This window comes from Schistocerca cancellata, chromosome 6 (assembly GCF_023864275.1).
Source record: "Schistocerca cancellata isolate TAMUIC-IGC-003103 chromosome 6, iqSchCanc2.1, whole genome shotgun sequence".
Taxonomy (NCBI): domain Eukaryota; kingdom Metazoa; phylum Arthropoda; class Insecta; order Orthoptera; family Acrididae; genus Schistocerca; species Schistocerca cancellata.
This window is the reverse complement of record NC_064631.1, coordinates 296,241,065-296,262,915: the sequence shown is the minus strand read 5'-3', so window position 1 is coordinate 296,262,915 and position 21,851 is coordinate 296,241,065. Positions and strand designations below refer to the sequence as shown.

At 41.6% G+C, this 21,851-nt stretch overlaps 1 protein-coding gene across 1 annotated transcript in view; it reads right to left on the bottom strand.

Annotated features, from left to right (window-relative positions):
* Window positions 1-14,026: 14,026 nt before the first annotated feature.
* The window catches only part of LOC126088115 (uncharacterized), a 44,914-nt gene continuing 37,089 nt past the window's right edge, over window positions 14,027-21,851 (bottom strand). The window contains exon 6 of the mRNA XM_049906214.1: window positions 14,027-14,591. Coding sequence (XP_049762171.1) covers window positions 14,289-14,591 — 303 coding nt within the window. The 3' untranslated portion in view covers window positions 14,027-14,288. The remainder of the gene's footprint in view (window positions 14,592-21,851) is intronic.

Below are 21,851 nucleotides of genomic sequence, written 5' to 3'. Positions count from 1 at the left end.
GTAGTTAGAATCTTTTATTTAGCTGGCAGTATTGGCGCTCGCTGTATTGCAGTAGTCCGAGTAACGAAGATTATTGTGAGGTAAGTGATCTGTGAAAGGTATAGGTTAATGTTAGTCAGGGCCATTATTTTGTAGGGATTATTGAAAGTCAGATTGCGTTGCGCTAAAAAATATTGTGTGTCAGTTTAAGCACAGCCATGTACAATTTTTCTAAGGGGATGTTTCATAATATTGAATCTTAGGAAACAAATGGTGTTGTGCTGAACGAGAGCACAGCTGTTTCTAGTATCGTTTAGCTTCCAGAATCTACTAGTAGTGCTGATACTTCAGTGCATGATTCCTCAGCTTCTATGGCCAATAATATTCAACAAGCTTGATGGGGGAAAACTTCAGTTTCTATTAATACAATGATTACTGATTCTCAAGTGAGGAAACAGGACTGTGATCCATCACTAGGCGATACCACACAAGAGATGGTGTCATTGCAGGTCATGAGGAGAGGCAAATCCTGTTTCATATTATGAGTCAATGAGAACCTACAGCAGTTACAAAGATTTCAATTGGGAAAATGCCCACTACGAATGAATATCTGGTTTTGATTATAGTCAAAGAGTTTCAAATGTTTAGAAATACAACACACAGTTTCATCCTCATGCTTGGTTGAAGCAATTTGATTTTTCGCATCCACCAACTTGGGCTGCCGGCCACAAGACCGAATTTGTGTGTGATTATTTAGAAGGTGAACTGCTATTGCATGCATACATTGGTTAAAAACTGTAAATCTTGCTCTTGTCTACATATCAGTCTGAGACAATACACAATAGAGTCGAGCATGGTATCTGGATGACAAAAAAGTTCAGTTGTTCTAGTTTTAACAATCCTGCACATTTCTTTAAATATACTATTAAAAAAACAATTTCTATACAATCCTTAAAGTCCTACTGAGCTGATTCACATTCACATTAAGAAACTTCTTTCATGTTTTGTGTAAATTAGTCTTAGTGCTCGAGTGAAAGATGATGTTGGAGGCTTTCCAAACTTATTATGAGAGTTGGAATATAACAGTAACAATAGAAATGGTCATGGCAGGAGTTGTAAACGGTTTATTTTCCCTGATACGCTGCCACAGAGGAATAGGAATTATGACTGCAGGCAATAAGACTCAGACATAGTAGTTATGGAAATGATAGGTGGATGCACCAAATGAAGGACCTGATAGGTATGATAATGGTGACTGTAGGAGAGACAGTCGGAATAGTAGGTGTTTTAGTCAATATCTATGATGATGATGTTTGGTTTTGTGGGGTGCTCAACTGCGTGGTTATCAGCGCCCGTACAATTTCCCAACCTTTGCTCAGTCCAATTTCGCCACTTTCCTGGATGATGATGAAATGATGAGGACAACACAAACACCCAGTCTTCTCGAGGCAGGTGAAAATCCCTGACCCCGCCGGGAATCGAACCCGGGACCCCGTGCTCGGGAAGCGAGAACGCTACCGCGAGACCACGAGCGGCGGACGTCAATATCTAGGTAATGGGAGAAATGACAGAGGCGCTCGCTGGAATGGGAGAGTTTCAGGTCTGTGCACTGCTGAGGTGCAATCAGCTCATCCAAGGAACAATGTGCTTGCAGAAAGCCTGCCATATTATGACTGACAAATGACATCTGCAGCTGCATTGGGTGCTGCAAATGTGATGAATAGTAGCTATGAACAATTGAATATCTTGAATTTTGAAGATCTGATGGAACTTTCACTCACTGAAAAACAGGGAATTGTAAATTATTTGTTGACCCCCATGATTCAAACAAATATTAGTGAACTAATTTTGTCTTGAGTTCTTGATAGTGTTCGCCAGGTTACTGTATTGTGTAAAGCAACGTTTCGGGAGTGTGAATGTTTCGGTTCAGAGAAATTGTTCTTTCTTAAAAGTGGACGAAGGTGAAAGGAGAAATTGTTGGAAGGAAGTAGAGGTGAAGAGACAAGCGCATATGAATTTGTTTGTCAGAGTAATAGATTTCTGCACATTTTATGATTATACCACAGTTGGCAATTAATGCGATTTTAGGAACTGCTTGTTTTGTCTTAGTGTTAAGCAGTGATGGACTTGGGTTGCAGTGAAGCGTTGGTGAAATGTCATGAGTCAACGTCGAAGTTGAGTTTTGATGAGTGTGCAATTAGAGATAAGAGTTTGAATTGCTGACTTGAATATCTGACCAGATCCGCATTATAGTTTGAGTTGAAGCCTATTATGATTTAAAACAGGGCTAACGCAATTCAATCTCTACAATTCTATTACTAGTCAATGCCGTCTTTATACCTTGTAAGGGATATGAAGTTGGGGGGCTGTGTTAATGTGGGAGACGAAGTAGTGTAAGAGAATTTGTTTTGTTCTGTGACATTACCTTGCGTGTTTTATGAAAATCTGGTACAATTAAGGGTTTTCCCTACTAGTTTAATGTTAAAGAGTATAAGAGATTATTTGTCAGGCCATGTCATATCTCATTGATTTATAAGGAAAGAGTTGAGTCTGAGAAAGTGTTGTGCCAAGGGGTGACTGATCCTGCTGTGGGTACCTACAATAACCTATTGTTGGTGATGCATAAAAAAGGAGGTGGTAATTGACTGGTGATGTATTCCAGACAAATGGATATAATTATTGCACCAGAAACTGATAGACTGTTGACGTTGTATATGTTGTTGCAAGAATTTCATTTATTACTGTCTAACTTCTGTTGATTTATGAGATGCTACCGGCAGACTAAGCTGCATTCTTCATGTCGAAGGTTCACAGCATTTCTTACGTTATGACACTTGGTATCAGTTTCTCAAGTTACCCTCCAGGCTGAATGTAAGTTTGACTGCGTTTATTAGAGGTATTAATAACATTATTCTAGTAGACTTGAGAAAGAGATTAATATATGCTGACAATGTGTGGACTGTAGCCAAGAGTTGGGAAAATCGCAGTGAGGTTTTGGGTAGATCGTTGAGCATTTTCTGGGAGTATGGTATCATTGATAAGGGGAGCCACAACGATCCATCTCCTCCATGTTAATTTTAGCAAATAGAAGGAACATTTTTTCTAAAACCATTAAACATATTGCTCTGAAATTTGGACTACATGTTCAGTGAATATTTCTCTACAAAGTTATAATGCCATGTTAAAAAATATTTATTGGTTTTTGTTTTACAATTTTTTAAGCAAATGCTTATTTTTGTTCTCTGAAATGTTGCACTTTTTCTTCTGTAACTCTAGAATTATACAATATTTTCTACAATTTGTTATAAAAATGAAGGAAAATTAGTACACAATATTTTGTATAAATTTCACTGATATACTGTTAGCAGTTTTTGAGAAAATGTTCCTCAAAGATGAAAATTTTAAAGTTACGGGAAATGACTTGCAAAGTTTTTTAATATAGTCCTGCCCTGTATGATGGATTATCAGCATCCTCTTCTATTTCCAGTGTTAGTTTCCTTTTCACTGGTCTTTTCCTCCATTTTTCTGCATGTTGTAGGCTTTTGTCTCTTCTTCCTACACGTCTTAGTCTTTCTTCGTCAATTAGGCCCATTGTGGAAATGGTGTTGTGTCCAGGTTGGAAACCTAAACGTTTCAGCACATCACATTTGATGATGTTTCCTTCATTGTATGTTGCCACTGCATCATACACTCCAAAATTCAATGTTTTTATCTGTACAAACACTCTTTTGGAAATCCTAATCCAAATTAAATTATTTACACTTTCATTTGGATTTTGTGTTTTCCCATGTAAACACTTTTCCAATACACTTAGCAGTGATAAATCTCTGAAAATGGGCTTAATTACATCAATTACAGCATTTGGCAAACTGTTTTAATGGGCATATTCCTTTCCTGATTGGTACTTACACTATGAGTCATCACCTGTGGGGCACAGTGCATGTTGTGAGTGCTCATTTGTTGATGGAGTATGAGAAAATAATGCCCATACTGCTCTCCTCATATGCTCAATGCTTCTTGTATTTTGCCTAATTGCACACCCATAATACCGCTGCAATCTATCAATTGCTTCATCTGTCAATCTTCCTCTTCCTCCAATGGTCTTACCATCACTAGGTTTCTGGGATCCTAATGTCTGCTTTAGCTTGTGCAAGTGAGGCCCCATGTGCTCCTCCACATGTCCAATGCACTCCTGTTTTTTTATGGGAATTTCATTGCCATAAGATTTGAATTCCTCTACAGCTTTATGTCCCTTAGAATCATCGTCTCCTAGATAGTGTATCGTACATTATACCACCCCTGTGATCTGGAAAAAAATTACTTTCACTCCCTCTACTTCCATCACTCCACTCATGCCGTGAAAATTTGCCTCAGAACTTTCGCTATGTTCGTCCTTGGTACTGCACTTACATCTACAATGTTTTGAGAGAATAGCAACATCAATTACTTTGCAACTATCTTCACTGGTAGCTGTCACAAGTTCATTTAGAGATTTATGACCTCTACGTTACCATTATCCATCTAAAGAACAGTTAAATCTCTACAATTCCCATTATCTGTCACAGTTACTGCAACTGCTTTCTTCATTATTGCTTGAGCGATATCTTCAGCAGAAGATCCCACCAATTTATTGTAAAAATCCAAACTTGGTTGGTGGTTTTGGCAAGTTCATAATTCCACATAACATTGTCCCTGCAGCACTGCCCTTGCCATACACTAGCCTAACATTTATATAATACACCTTCTTTCCACTATTACCACTACGAGGAATACTGTTAGAATTAGAAAACGAAACTTCTGCGGTACATTAATTACACTACAATAACATTTTATATGCCAAACCAATGTGTAAAGTTATTTTCAATTGCAGTCCTGTTTCTTTGCAAACTTGGCATAATACGTAATGTTTCAAAATATTAGAGAGCAAGGAAATGCTAATTATTTCTTTCACGTCATTACTGTCACTTTAATAGTTTTCAAATTTTTCTTTGCTGTCTCAAAGTTTCGTGGTGGAAGAAGTTCTACTCGTATCACATTCATTTGGAGTAGTCGGTGAAGCACTCTGATCAGCATCTCCCTTCGAAACAACAAAAGATTTCTTCTTCCACTCATTGTGCCTTTTCTGAAACGGTGCATACTGATATCCACAAACCAAATACGTAAAACAGGTACGAGCAAAATTCGTCAAATACGCAAAATTGAACAGCTAAACAACACAAAGCCAACTCCAGAAGTCAACACACACGGTATAGCATTTATGTTTACCGATATGAACAGTCACTTGTCACAGAGATAAAGCCATACAACGTTGGAAAACAAAACACTGTCTAATTCTGCAAAGAGACCCTGCTTGCAGCCAGCGAGCGGCGCCGTCGGAGGTGACACAAATCGCTACAACCGTTTACGCGGCGCGTCAACTTTGCAGCGATAAAAAACACACTTAGAATTCACTTAGAAGGGTGAAACTTTATTTGTTTTATCCAGAAAACTCCAAATAATTTTGTAATGAAAAAACCAAAAAACGTTAATTTTGTCATTTTCATCGTTACGCCTACCCTTAATTGAGAAAAATTGGTATTTGGTAGAAGTAAGGTGAAATGTATTGGACATATTGTGACTGCATCAGATGTTCTAGCTGATCCACAGAAGACTGAGGTTATTAGATATTTTCCTGTATCAAAGATCAGGAAGCAAATTGCTCCATTTTTTGAAATTAATCAAGTTTTATAAATGAGTTATACGTGCAAATATTTTTCCTACACCACAACAGCGTGCATGCATAGGGAAGAAAAGTCCTTGGTAATGGGATACTAAGTCACAGGTAGATTTTGAGAGTGTGAAACACGCTTTTTTAGGAGCAACTCTTCTGACACATCCAGACTTAAAGTAAAGATTTTTGTCTGAGATCAAATAGTTCTGATATCGATCTTGGTGCTAAGCTCTTCCAAGATTTTGAAACAGATGGAGCAATGAATCTTCATATTTCTGATATTGTCAGCTGGGTGTTCATAAAGTGTGAATGCAACTTTTCAATCACAGAGCTTGAAACTCTAGCTGTTGTCTGGGGTTTCATGAAACTTGTTTGTACACATGATGATTGACCACTGGAATTCTGGTTGAGTGTAAAGTTGACTCATGCTCATTTAGCCCGATGGGCACTATAACTTCAGGAGTTTCACTTGAAGACATTATATATTCCTGGAAAGATAATGTAATTGCTGTTGTTCTTTCAACATCTACTCTAAGGTTGAATCATGGAATCAAGTATGATCGTGTAGAAAACAATTTCAATGCCACGTATTTCTAGAATGTTGCTTTTGATCATTTTATTATGGATGCGCCTGAAAATATCGCTAAGGTACAAGATAAAGATCTATCACGGAAAGAAGTCAAATAGAAGTGGCGAGATAGAGACATTGTTGCAGTTAGACAGTTCTGTCTGGTAAAAGATAATATTTCGTTTAAGAAAAGAAGTGGAGACGATTCACAGTGGGTTTTCTGCATTCTTGACAAATTAGTCAGCAAACTAATCTGGCATACACATTTGAGCTATGCACACATTAGTGCAAGGAAATGTTTTCACTTACTTCATGAGACATGTTATTTTCTGAATATTAAGCCACACACCTGCAAGATTTTGGCTTTGTGGAAGTCTTGTCAAAAGGTGGAACTGCCAACACTGTCACACCCTGCACCTCTATTTTCAATTATTTTGTCAAGGTTGAGTAAATTCGGTGCAGCTGATCCGTTTAGTCTCCTTTTCAAGAACTACTCAAGACTATTCCTATGTTTTTGTTGCCATTGAGCTGACTTCTTTGATACCATACCATTAAGGAATGCCACAATGTGCATCTGTTTGAGTACTTCTAGGTCATTTTCTGCGTAAAGTTATCATGTTGACAAAGTGACGTCAAGCAGTGGTCAAAGAGTTCACGTCTGTAGTTTGGAAGTGTGCTCTGCACAATGGAACGATTCAGACAGTTTGCATGTCATCTTACTAGCCAGAATATAATCCTTCTGAATGTGTCGTGAAAGAGCTTTGCATAGAGTGTGGGCTGTATTGCCCATAGTGTCGTAAGTCCTTGATTCAGATTTGCATTTTATTGAGGAAGTTATTAATTAGTTGGGAAATGATTCGACTTCTTTGCCACCTACCTTAATTTTGATAACCAGCTTCGACAGATCAGATAAGAGAAGAGGTAGCATTCCCAGCTTCCAGTAGGTTGAGGCACATCAGTTTAGTAAAACTGGCATTGCAAAACAGTAGGAAGGCCTCAGAAAGACGTTAAAGATATGTTACATGTATAATATCAGTAAAATGGTTCAAAGTCAGAAATAAAGTTCTAGTGAAATTGAGCAAATTGTCCTGCAAATGATAACCATTGATGTATAAATTATTCACAGTTTATATAGGTTTATTGGGAGTATGATGTGCAGAGTGCCTGAATGTAATAGAAGTAGAAACATTAAGAACCAGAAAGTTGAAAATATTTATAATGTGAAACTCTTGAGAGAATAATCATATTAGAATGTGTTGTGGAGATGCTCCATCTCACCTAGAGCTTTGAAGTTCCATGTGTATCTATGTTCTTTTATATGATATAGTATTAATACAACATTTTCAGGATATGAACACTTCCCCCTGGAAATTTGCTGGTCTGTCATGGATGAAAAGAGATAACCACAGAAAGAAGTTATGACAGAAAGGATATGTGCAATATGGAAGGTCCTGAGCAGACAAACATGTCAAGAGTAGAGAGTGATGACGTAACACACTGGAAGTTTCAAAAGTGTCCATGAGATGATGTGTTAGTGAAGGTGGTTTAAGGTACTCTTATTGTTCAAGATAATTTACTGGTGAAGTAAAGGTAACACTTTTGGAATATTTATTAACGCTATAATTATCTTAGCATTTCCTTGTTGCTATGTGCTGTAATCTATATTACGTGTAATGTTCTTAAATGTTCTTAAATGTTCTTAAAATGAATAAATCAATTTAAGTGACATAATTGCTCTCGAGGGGGAGATGTATCAGAGGTTGGAACATGTAAACAAGCGTGAGATCTATTCACATGATTATTTTGTATTGTTTGTTTACTAATCATGATATAAGAACCTTGTTCTAGATACATGACAGAATAAAATGACAAAAGTGCATTTTATATCATTGTCCATTTCTTTCTGGAGGAGAAAGGCTATTTATTTTTGTGCATGAAACGTATCTTGTGAATATCCGTCTCACCATGGTGAGATTAGTTTAAAAATGTATTAGACTTTCAGGATTTTTATTGAATATGTTACTTTGTGTTTTGTTTTAGGTCATTGTTTCAGGGACTGATGCACATATGTATCTGAGAAAGATCTTGACTTGAACCATGGTCAGTAAAGAAATTAGTGTAGCCAATGATGACTGGTCCAGTAATTTTGTTAAGGGTGTAACTGTAGGCAGTTGAAGTGGCATCTAGCGTACATGAAATGTAGCTGTCGTATTTAGTTGAAGAGGAAGGTAGTGAAACTAATCAGATTTGTGTACGAGCAATGTGCCCAGATATGTATCAATGTGTCTCTTTACGAAATAAGAATTTCCAGTACAAGTTAGATATGTATATTGAGAGCAGCCTACGCTTTCCGTTTAGGTTATCATTAAAAATTTTTTGTTTGTCTTTATGATTTATCTCTGCCAATGTCATGTTAGTTGTGTTTTCGAAGTAGTTTAGTATATCTATGACAACTACTTTGAGTTTTATTTGTGATTACCTTACTGTTTAGACAATATGTCTGTTTTAGGAAAGCCATTAAGAGACTAATGGTAATGTTGAATAAGTGCAATAAAAATCTATGAAAAGTTGCGCTTCCTGTATATTATTCTGTCCTGTCAGTAAATAAACAGAGACCTGAAGAGAGAGAGAGAGAGAGAGAGAGAGAGAGAGAGAGAGAGAGAGAGAGAGAGAGAGAGAGAAGTGGTGTGGGGACAAGGATGACACACCTTTGAGTATTGAGGCTCATGGATGTACCATTGTGGCCGCTCTGACGAAGACTATGCACCACTCAGACTGAGTGGCCTGGCAGTAACAAAAATCAGTCGTATGCAGAGATTTCAGGGAAAAACTGACCTGTGGACTGAGGTACAAATCCATACGTAGGAAGTACCTTTCTGACAGTCCAGAGGAACCAGTTCAACATTCAGGAGTGGGACGTGTAGAGAAGCTATGATGAGCTGCATTGTAACCACACTGGGTGTATCTGATTGGCTGCTGCTGATATGCCTATATAAGCGAGAAACCGTAGCAGCCCTGGGAGTCCGTGAACTTCTGACGTCGATGGATATGGTCATCGAAAGCTCGAGGATTCGATTTGACTCGGCTTGAGAACTGTGAACGTTTTATTTATGTATGCCGTCGCGAAAGACTCCGAGGACACAAAACAAGGATGTGTTTGCCCTGTCGATACCAGTCCTTGTCTTGGTGGCGGAGCCACAGCTTCGCTGTGTGAATCACCTCACAGTCCTCAAAATGTCTTCCACGAATGGCAGGCATCCTTTAATCTGTCCTCGCGAATGACATCAGCTCGCTGCAACATGTCAGGTGCTACAGGAGGGCTTCACATCATATGCGCTCGCGGAGCAAGCTGTGAGCAGCAAGGCGCGAGCACGGAGCAGCGTGAGCACGCTCCCCCCACTACCAGACCAGAGCGGAGAGTGGGGAAAGTCACGTGGGGCACACAACAGCTGCCGCCAGTCAATGTAAATCCGGGGCCACCTGCAGTGATATCACTCACGAATTATTACTGCGACAAATGAAACAAATATAGGAGAATGTACGCATGCCACATAATTTTATTAGCTTAGTATATGCCTCTACATTCGCATTAATTTGTGAACTGTTACACAATAACAGGTGTCACTGAAGTGTGGGATTCTCGGTTATCTTGCACTTTTGCCCTTTACAATTGCGTCTATGTTCGGAGTAATTGATCTTGTGCATTTTAGGCGCAGCGTGCAGTTTAAATTTCGATCAGACAATGCGTTTCTCAGGTGCGTCTTGTTTCATTTCATCGCAGAGAACAGTTTTTCACAAACATACGTGGAACCGAACATTGATATTATTGTAGCTGCCAGTTTGTGCAAATGAGGAAATCTATGCTGAGGGAAGTGTCTGTAGAATTCCAAAATGTTTTTCTTGTTCTGAAATTTGTCTCTGTATCCTCTGTCACACTGCAAGTCAATAATTTCTTGCTGCAGCTCAGGACGAATCTCTTAAATATTCGCTGAATATGGAGAGAACAGATCAAAATCACTGTCTAGTGCTGTCAGATCTTGAAAGCGCTGATCAACTAAACTATGTGAATAACGTTCAGTCTTTGTGAACATCTTGCATGGATGATAATTTAGGAAAATGAGCTAGGTTTCCTGTTTCCAGCTGACTCACCCAAAGTGTCAATTTCATTTCAAAAGCTCGTATTCGATCTATGAAATTGAGTAATTAGCAGGTCTTTACCTTGTAGTAAAATGTTCAAAGCATTCAGATGGCTAGTGAAATCTGCTACGAACGCGAGATCACATTCAAACGTGCGCGCGCATTTCCCCTCCCTCCCTATTCCGGGACCTTGCACCTGCTCGCGAGCACGTGCCTGAGCAGACGCGAGTACTCGCGCTCAAAACCGGCCAGTTGTTAAGCCCTGTGCTACAGTCATGGATGGTCTCTCCTACCGCTGCAAATCGTGAAGCTCCGCCGAACCGCATTCTGATGACCTCACCCTACGTAACCAGAGACAACCTGTACTTCTGTCGACAGCAGATGCTCCATAGACTTTGCACAAATGTTTGTGAATATTCCCCACAGTTTCTTTCTCTGCAGTGAGGAATTCAATGACTGCGCGTTGCTTGTAACGTACATCAGCTACAGACGCCATTTTGAAAATGTCCTGCAGCTACGCTATCTGTCGGAAGTGTCGGAAACTCTGCGCGCTCACTCAGATGACTTCAAATAATACGTACGTAAGGTTTCGCATTCGTAGCAGTTTTCTCCTAAAAAAAGGTGTGCATCACTTTTTGGGCAACTGTCGTAATACTGTATCTTAGATGATTTACGAAGATTATACTAACTATCACATTTTCATATTCTGTTGTATGAAGTAAATGTATTAACTATTTTTCCTAAAGTTTTAATATCTAACGGACTTCAGTTCTATCAGCTGTTTTTTAGTACTACTGTTTACAGGCATAAGGCTCAATCGTTAACACTTTCGGTGCCTCTGTCCTGGCACTCGAGGTAGCTCGGGAAACAGCAGCTGGCCGAAGCCACGCCTATTGTGTTCTATCGGCGCTATCCAGCGTGCAGTAGGACTAAAAATGGTTCAAATGGCTCTGAGTACTCTGGGACTCAACTGCTGAGGTCATAAGTCCCCTAGAACTTAGAACTAACCTAAGAACATCACACACATCCATGCCCGAGGCAAGATTCGAACCTGCGACCGTAGCGGTCGCGCGGTTCCAGACTGTAACGCCTAGAACCGCTCGGCCACTCAGGCCGGCGCAGTAGGACTGTGGACATTTTTAAAAAATTCCGCTAATCCGATATATCGATATGCAAAACATGTTACAAGACTTCGGCAAACCGAAAATGTATCGATATATGTAAAAAATGTCGACTGGCTTACAAAATGTCGACTGCACATTTTAAATAATCTGCCTGTTTTAGAATTGTATTTTTAAGCATTTATTATTGGGTATTGTGTACATCAAACTAGTAGCCTGACCATCGTCCTTAGAGCAAGAATTGGAGAGACAAGAATGCACGTCACGCTTGGCGGTAGCGACGTTGCTAATGGTAGCTGTATGTAGGTGGCACAATGAAATATGTATGCTGGTTCCGTCGTTCGGTTACGTCACATACCTGATTTGTCCGGAACACTTCACTTCGTATCAACGTTCCTCTTTTCTCTTAACGCCAACAAACTTGCAGTTTTAGAGTGCAAACTACGAAGTTCCTGTTGATAGCACGGGGTGCCGATTACGTCGGCATTTTCCCCTCACATGTGTCCGCTTATCGCAAAGACCAATATTGTTATTTAAATTTAGGTTCCTCATTTCCAGTAACTGTTTTTGAAGAATGCCGAGTGAAGAAAAAGCACATTAGTTGCGTTAAATTTTTTTTAAAATTTAACTTGTTTAGTGTGCCATGTCTTCCGCTCGCGGTGCAATCTGACAACTGCTTTATGCCATTAGTGAGTCCTTCACACAATGAAAGTAAAATTACGTTCTACAATTTGAAAATAACTATCAAATATGTACCAGAATTTGTGAAAATATATTAAATAAAAATATCGACACGATATTGCCTTCAGATAACGATATGTCAATATGCCGCTGAAAGCAATATCGCGAATATAAAGGGTGTTACTAAAAGGTACGACCAAACTTTCAGGAAACATTCCTCACACACAAAGAAAGAAAATGCTATGTGGACATGTGTCCGGAAACGCTTACTTTCATGTTAGAGATCATTTTATTACATCTCTTCAAATCACATTAATCATGGAATGGAAACACACAGCAACAGAACGTACCAGCGTGACTTCAAACATTGTTACAGGAAATGTTCAAAATGTCCTCCGTTAGCGAGGATACATGCATCCATCCTCCGTCGCATGGAATCCCTGATGCGCTGATGCAGCCCTGGAGAATGGCGTATTGTATCACAGTCTTCCACAATACGAGCACGAAGAGTCTCTACATTTGGTACCGGGGTTGCGTAGAGAAGAGCTTTCAAATGCCCCATAGATGAAAGTCAAGAGGGTTAAGGTTAAGAGAGCGTGGAGGCCATGGAATTGGTCCGCCTCTACCAATCCATCGGTCACCGAATCTGTTGTTGAGAAGCGTACGAACACTTCGACTGAAATGTGCAGGAGCTCCATCGTGCATGAACCACATGTGTCGTACTTGTAAAGGCACATGTTCTAGCAGCACAGGTAGAGTATCCCGTATGAAATCATGATAACGTGCTCCATTGAGCGTGGACGAAACTAAAATGAGCTCTAACATGGAAATTAAGCGTTTCCGGACACATGTCTACATAACATCTTTTCTGTGTGTGTGTGTGAGGAATGTTTCCTGAAAGTTTGGCAGTACCTTTTGTAACACCCTGTATATCGATACCTTTAGGAATGTACATCGCTATATCGATATATCGATATTTTGTCAGCCACATTGGTCTACAGTACGTTTCGTTTGCGGTTAGGGTCGAATTTGTCGTAGTCTGTGCCCGGACAGTCTACAGTGAACGTCACTTGCGATTTAGCTGTTTACGTTTTACCATTCTGCTGTGAAACTTATAGGTTTGCAGGTAAGTGCATTTGTTTTCAATTTATCGTTCTGTCTATAAAATTATTTTCAGCGTAATTAAAATTTTTTTATAGATATGCCTCAGAACAGGCGTGAAAGTAAGAGGGAGTTATTTCTTGTTGAAGGCGAATTTTAGTGTAATTACCCTGAAAAATTTTTTCTGGATGAACGATAAATTGAAAAATGCACTTACCTGCTCAAGTTTGGCCACAGGATGGAAGAAAGACGGAAAGTGGCCGACGGTCACTGCAGAGGGCCCGGGCACGGCCTGACTTGACTCCGCCCCACAGTAAATAAAGCAGACCAGACTAGACTAGACTAGACTAGACTAGACTGCGCCGATAGATCAAGCTAGACGGGGCGTCACCCCCCTACCGTTCCCCGAGCTACCGCGCCTGGCGATGCCGGGGCACCGAATGTGTTAATCGGCTTAACCCCACCGAGTTTCATTCACTGTGCGTCAGGAGTTTATTTTAGTGTAGAGGATACACAAAGCGGATTCTAACAGGACATACCATATGTAACCTTGGTGCACATGATATTCGAAGAGTTTAGATCACAGACGCTAAATGTCGTTCCGCATCAAATGCGAGTAGCGTGGGGTGGGAAGGAAGGGGGGGGAGGGCGGAGAAAATAGTTTAAGCCCTCATATTTGCTCCTAGGACTAGAGTTTATTTACCGACTGCCGATTTGAACAGGAAAACTGCAATACATCAAATGTGTACCGTACAATAAAAAGATTTTAAAATTTATGTTTTCTTGGTTTACCCAAATTCGAAATCAAGCTTGAGTATAAAACTACAATACCCAAGTATAGACATCACTGAACATGTACTTGGTATATTGAAATTAATTTCCATAAACCTGAAGATTATTTTTTCTGAATATTATGATCTAGTCGGAAGCTAATACAATTTCTTATTTATACTTTCTCATTAACACCGGCATAATCGTATACAAAGATAATTTAAAATATCTTTGGCCCGAACAGATTGAGGAGAAGCGACGCCTTCGTGGCTTTGGAGCTTGCTTTTCTCCTCTTTCTCCTGCTCACTCCAGGCTCGGATCCAGAATCGCCCTCGGCAGCCAGCAGCTCCTCTGAGGACACAGATGGGACCGCTGGTTGTGGTGGAGGAACCACGTCCATGACCGCCCTGTCCGATGCCTCAGCAGACAGAAGGTGTTCCGGAGGGGCCGACGTCTGTGGCTGCACTATGGTCCTCGCTGCCCGTTCTGCTTCCTCTGCAGCGATCGTTCGCGGTTCTTCAGCCTGAAGACAGTTACACGTCACATATGGCTTAATGTCTCAGAGCTCAATTGTCAGTTAAAGTAGCTCTTCTGCGTTCATAAGTAACGTGTATAAGTAACAACCATTATCTGGTTGCGATGTAGCTCAAGAAAAGCGTTACTAGCTCTGAAATGATGTGAAGGAATTTTAACATGCCTGTATATTATGACTCCTCTTAGACACCGAAGTGGCAAAAGAACTGATGTAGGCAAGCTTATTCAAATACAGAGATATATAAAAACGGCATAATAAGGCGCTGCAGTCGGCAACGCCTATATAAGAGAAGTGTCTGGGGCAGTTCGATCGATACAATGGCAGGTATGGAGACAACATGAATCCACGACCCTGCATGTCAGCAAGAGACTTAAATCTTATGGAGGCTCCGTAATGGTGTGGGGTGTGTACCGTTTGAGTGATATGGGCTCCATGGTACGAATCTGACAGGTGACAAGTACGTAAGCATTCTGTGATTACCTGCATCCATTCATGTCCATTGGGCATTCTGAACGACTTTTCCAATTCTGGCAGGACAATGCGACATTCCACACGTATAGAATTTCGACAGAGTGGTTCCAGGAATACTGAGTTTAAAGAGTTCCGCTAGGCCTCCAAACACCCCAGACGTTAACATTGAGCATATATGGGACGCCTGGCAACGTGCTGTTGAGAATGAATTTCCACCCCCTCTTAAGGATTTATGGACAGCCGTGCAGCGTTCATGATGTCTTTCCCTCCAGCACTACTTCAGACATTAGTCTGAGTCCATGTCACGTCGTGCTCGCAGTGGCCCTACACGATACTATGCAGGTGTACCAGTTTCTTTGGCTCTTCAGTGTTTACAATTTTTAAAATTCTCAAACACTAGCATCTGGAATACTTGGAGTCTCAGTTAATGAGAACGCTTCCGAGCTACGAAATTTACATGAAGACTTAAGTGTGCTCGGCCATGAACTGGCAAAGTTGAGCGTTGGCGATCATTTATTCTGACTCGCTGAACTTTATAAAGAAGCTTTGTAAATGAAATCACAATGAAAAAAAATTGTCAGAAGGGAAACTAGCATAATGTAGCGTGACCCGTTTCGGATGATAGTATATCGGAAATTCACAGCGAACTACGCTCATAAAATGGCAGCGTAACAGTGACGAGTTGAACAGCGGAGGTACTAAATTTCGGGAAGCGCTTTTTTTTTATCGAACTACACAGTCAAAGCTAAGCTGTGTAATATCTACAACCGCTTAAGTTAGACACGGTTACCTAGCAAAGCTTGGCCATAGGTAACCATCAGTTAACGATCTTAGTTTCACTGATTTGTTAATACGTAACGCAATACAAAATTAGGACTGCAGTAAGATAGTCGACTCGTAGGAAAATGAAGTTTGTAGTCTTTAATAATTAAATCTGAATACAATTCTTTGTCACTAACTTAAGGAGACAATGTTAGTTTACTGACCTGGCGAAGTAAACAGTAACTAATTTTAGAGATTTTGTTGCCGAAATCGAAAATACTAATTTCTGCCGAAAACCTTGCTAGAATATACACGACCACGAAAACTAGTGCATCAGCTCTTGAAGTGTATACTTTCCCCACATTTGTGTAACTGGCTGCCGTTTTACACAGGCCCACAATATTGCTTTTCCAGCCTACAGTGAGTGATTTTCCTCGGGTCAAGTTACTTCTCTGCTTCTTCGTGAACTGACAGAAAATAATTTTGGAACCTCTTTTTTGAAGAGAAAGAAATTCTCTGTCGAATACGTACTATAGAATGCACCATCTTAGGTCGTAACTGAACAGCCGTCGTATATAAACATATGTACTGTACACTCAGTATTCTATAATTTTATCTATAACCTTCACTAAAAATGACAATTGTTTAAAATGTCTGTTTCGAAGTTGAGGTTTAGTTATTTTTTCAATTGTGCATTACAGTATTTGTAGATATGAAGTTGAGCTGCTGTACAAAACCCGAAAGGTAGATCTGATCTCGCTCACCCAGACACTGATGAGCCGAAACAATGACCACTAGCCACAGCGAGGTTGAATGCCTCCTCATTGTGTTGCGGGCACGTGACGCAGTAATGAAAGAATGTAAGCGGAAAAGAGGAATGAGCAGTCACAGCGAAAATATGAGCCTCAAATGCGGAAATCCATTGATATAAGCGGTTTTGACGAAGGGAACAGTGTTATGGCCCTGCGAATGGCAACGGCGAAGCATAGTACTGTATTGAGCAGCTACGGAAAGTGGTTGAAGGATGGTGAAATACCGCGTATGCCGTGTGGTATTTGACGACTCATCTCAAAACGTGTACGTCGGGGGATCCCCTGCTGTGTAATCTAGGACAGGCAGAGATCTGTTTGTTTTGTTTTAGCGCGCAGAAGCAACTGAAGTCCTACGCGCCCATGACGGAACCTTGCCGGGCGAAGTGGCCGTGCGGTTGTAGGCGCTGCAGTCTGGAACCGCGAGACCGTTACGGTCGCAGGTTCGAATCCTGCCTCGGGCATGGATGTGTGTGATGTCCTTAGGTTCGTTAGGTTTAACTAGTTCTAAGTTCTAGGGGACTAATGACCTCAGAAGTTTAGTCCCATAGTGCTCAGAGCCATTTGAACCATTTTTTGACGGAACTTTAGAACACTAATAAAAAGGAGTTGAGAACGACTACTCGTGAAGGCCAGTCGATGGGAGGAATGAGACTTAAGAAAAAGGACTTCCTATTCGAGAAATGTGCATAAAATACGCCGTATGAACGATGGAAGCTCCGAACTGAAAATTAAATATCCTTAGCGATATTGCTACGGCGGATAAGGAGAGAAACGCTGCGATAGCCCGAGCGTAGTTCGCTAAACCGGCCGGTAAATCGGACTGCAAACATACATTAGAACCAAAGTGGTAAAAAAAGGGGCATTCGCTCAGGTAATGAACTCTCAAAGGTTAATAATGGGCACAAAGTGGCGGGGATCACCACTTAAACGGCGATGGCTAAAACGACAGTGCCCAACGCGCAACCTAGCTGAAATGATCTCGCCGGGAGAGGACCGGGAGGAGGTCGGCCTAGCCGCTGGGAGAGGTTTAATTCCATGAGCCTGGTCCCATGAAGTGGAGACCACTGGTGATGCCAAAGTGACACCACCTGCTGAGACGGCAACACGGAGATCATCGGAAGGAATGGAAGAACTAGCGGGCCGAGGTAGGGGGACTACAGCCTTGGCAGCAGAGTCAGCAGCCTCTTTTCACAACAGGCCGACGTGACAAGGAACCCACACACATCACAGTGGCTCCCTCAAGACTGAGCAAGTGGAAACTTTCTTGGACCCGTTGCGTTAAGGGAGGTTTGTGTACAGAACATCGTGCCTCTGAAGGGCATTGAGGAAGTCCGAGCAGATGACAACACTGGGAAGCCTGTGTCACCATATGCACTGGGTCGCCTGATACACGGCAAAGAGCTCCACTGTAAATACTGAGCCGTCTGTGCCAATTTTTAGTCACCACTCCGTGTGCGGATTTTTATTTCCTATTACAAATGCATTTACAACAAATTATACTGTGAACCCTCTAACTTAATTGTTTAGATGAAAGAACCACAGATTTTTAACTACTATAGGCAAACCACTCTAGTGTGTTATCAGAAGATATGGTTTGCAGCTCACCTGGAATAATGAGTAAACCGTTTGCTTCAAAATTCGGCCATAGAAGTATTCATTGGATGCTTCTCTATTACTACGGACTGCCCACCATTATTGCAAGGATAGCATTATATTCATCAGAATTTTAGGAAGATTGCAAGGCAACCTCGACTAAACATTCTAGATTTACAGTAATCAGTAAAATTGTTCCAAACTTTTCAGCATGACAGCGGAATGTACAGGGTGGCGCACAGTAAGTCACCTGATTTGTGTCATGGATAACATTTGTTGTTGAAATTTTTTTTTAATTTATTGACGTAGAAATAAAGAATACAGCTTGTAAATACAACCAAATCACATGTTCAGCATGACTGCCGTTTTGGTTTACAACTTGTAGACGCAGATGTGCATTTGTGACCACTCTCCGACACACATCTTCCGGAATGGCGAGATATAACTCCACAATGATGGCCAAGTTGCATTACATTTTCGGGTTTTCTGTGGTACACCTCATTAAGAAAACCCCAAAGGAAGGAGTCACATGGGTTAATGTCCAGGCTATGGCGCGACCACATTCCTCCTGCAACACGTTCTGGAAATCTAATGTAATTGCGTAGGCTTCCACGGCCAGTCAGTTTACAAGGTTTTCTGTATGTGGTATCGCGTCATACTGTATAAAACTACTGCTGCTGGAGAAAAACCAAGGTTTCCGCCACAGTTGCAGAGGCCTCCTCCTAGGTCTGCTCACAAGGGAACCTCCCGATCGCAACCCCCTCACATTCAGTTATACATTGACAGTGGATAGGCCTTGAAAAACTGAACACAGATCAATCGAGAAAACAGGAAGAAGTTGTGTGGAACTATGAAAAAATAAGCAAAATATACAAACTGAGTAGTCCAAGTGTAAGATATGCAACATCAAGGACAATGTAAGCTGAGGAGCGCCGTGGTCCCGTGGTTAGCGTGAGCAGCTGCGGATCGAGAGGTCCTTTGTTCGAATCTTCTCTCGAGTGAAAAGTTTAATTTTTTATTTTCAGACAATTATCAAAGTTCAGGCACTCACACATAATCAACTTCGTTCTCCAAAATTCCAGGACATGTTCAGATTTGCTTGGACATATGCAGGATTTGACGGTCTACACACGAAAACATTTTTAAACGTGAAAAACAAGTTTTGACAGAGCACAGGGAAAACGGTGCGACTGTGGAACTGTTGCATTCATTTGTTGCGGTTTATGTGACAAGCTCCTATGTTTTCATCACTTTTTTGGGAGTGATTATCATATCCACAAGAAAACCTAAATCGGGCAAGGTAGAAGAAACTTTTTACCCATTCGCCAAGTGTGCAAGTTAGGTGGGTCGACAACATATTCCTGTTATGTGACGCTCATGCCGTCACCAGTGTCGTACAGAATATATCAGACGTGTTTTCCTGTGGAGGAATCGGTTGACCTATGAATTTGCGATCAAATGTTTCCGGTTCCTATTGGAGAGGCACGTCCTTTCGTCTACTAATCGCACGGTTTTGCGGTGCGGTCGCAAAACACACACTCAACTTATTACAGTGACCAGAGACGTCAATGAATGAATGGTCAAATCGTAACTTTGCGAAAATAAAGTAAATAAAATTTTCACTCGAGGGAGGACTCGAACCAAGGACCTCTCGTTCCGCAGTTGCTCACTAACCACGGGACCACGGCGCTCCTCAGCTTACATTGTCCTTGATGTTGCATATCTTACACTTGGACTACTCAGTTTGTATATTTTGCTTATTTTTTCATAGTTCCACACAACTTCTTCCTGTTTTCTCGATTGATCTGTGTTCAGTTTTTCAAGGCCTATCCCTGTGCCAACTTATAACTAAATCTGAGGGGGGTGCGATGGGGAGGTTCCCTTGTCAGAAGAAGGCCGTTGCAACAGTGGCCAATACGTTGGTTTTTCTCCAGCAGCAGTAGTCTTATACATTATGACGCGGTACCACATACAGGAAACTTCTCTGTTCTGCAAATCTGTTTGACAATAACCTAAGGCCAAGTATTTCGTGTAGGAAATCAAGCACAACGTTGGCAGTATGCGGGTGTGCTCCATCCTGCATCAACCATTGTGTCTGCAGAGGAAGACATGAGGCGATGAGGTGAGGAAACAACTGGTTTCGCAGCATGTGTAAATAGCGTTCACCGGTTACTGTAGAATCGAAGAGTAAAGGACCGATGATACCATGGTTTTACTGTCGTGTCCACTCCTTATCTCTCGCATAAGTTTATGCACCACAGTAATCTTTTGTGAATACAAGCAAAGGTCGGATTGAATAATTCTTTGTAGAGATCGGCGTGAAATTCTTAACTCGGCACTGGCTCTTGATTTACTCTGACAACGAGTCAAAGCCATTAACTGCTTCAATGTTTTGCGGCGAACGTACGGTATGTGCATGTGACAGCTGAGACTCCAAAACAGATCCAATACCTTCAAATTCTTGATGTAATCTGCGAACTGTGTGGGCTGGGAGCCCACCGTGTGCCGAAACTAGCACGAAACTGTGTCAATGGTACTCTCTTCGTCGCCGCAAACAGTAACACAATCTTCGTCTTGTGCGACGTCAATCGTCCTTTGTCCGCCATCGCGGCAAACTGAAATGGCTAACACTAAATGGAAGCGATGAACTCTAAACATCAGTCTTAATTTCCATGATCTGAACGAAGTTGGGCGCATAATTTGAAAGCTTTTGCCCCAATAGTATACTTGCAGGATCAAAACTCAATCGGGCGACTTATCGTGCGCTACCCTGTGTATAGTGCAGTTGTTAGATCATTATCTGTAAGCAATTCCACCTCACACTAATGGCTTCAGAATCACGTTTCCACTTACCACTGGGTTGTTCAAATTATGAACAGAGGCAGCGCATTATGACCATCGTGTTATTTAAACCTGTCCTGACGATATCAGCGTCACCTGGACAGGACTGAATGCTAGACACGCTCCAGTGCATGTAGTATCAGACAGCGTGCTGTCCATGAATAGAATGGGGAAGGCGCGCGCGATCTGAATTTAACCGAGGGTAGACTGATGGCCCGGAGGCTCAGCACGAGCATTTCAGAAGTTGGACGACTTGTCGGGTGTTCGAGGAGTACTGTGGCGCATGTTCAACATGTGGCGGAACCAAGGTGAACCCACGTCCAGGCGGTGGGCGGCCACCCGTCATTACAGATGTCTGACGTCGTAGGCTGCGCAGACTGCTGGAACAGGACACGCGGCGAACCACGGCGGAACTAACGCCAGACTGAACACACAGGGCGCTGAACACTCCTAACGACTGGGCTCCGCAGCCGACGACCCATGCATGTGCCGACGTTAACACCACGACATCGGTAACCACAACTGAAATGGACACGTGACCGTAGTCACTGGACGTTGGCGCAGTGGCAGAACGTTGCATGGGCTGATGAATCTCAGTACTTTTTGCATCAAGCCGATGGAAGGGCACGAATTCGTCTTCCAGAGGAAGAGCTCCTTGACACCTGTACTGTGGGTCCGAGACAAGCTGGCGGAGTTCCACTGTGTTCTGCACAATATTCGCGTGGGCATCCGTGGCTCCAGTGAAGCTCCTGCAAGGCACCGTGACGGC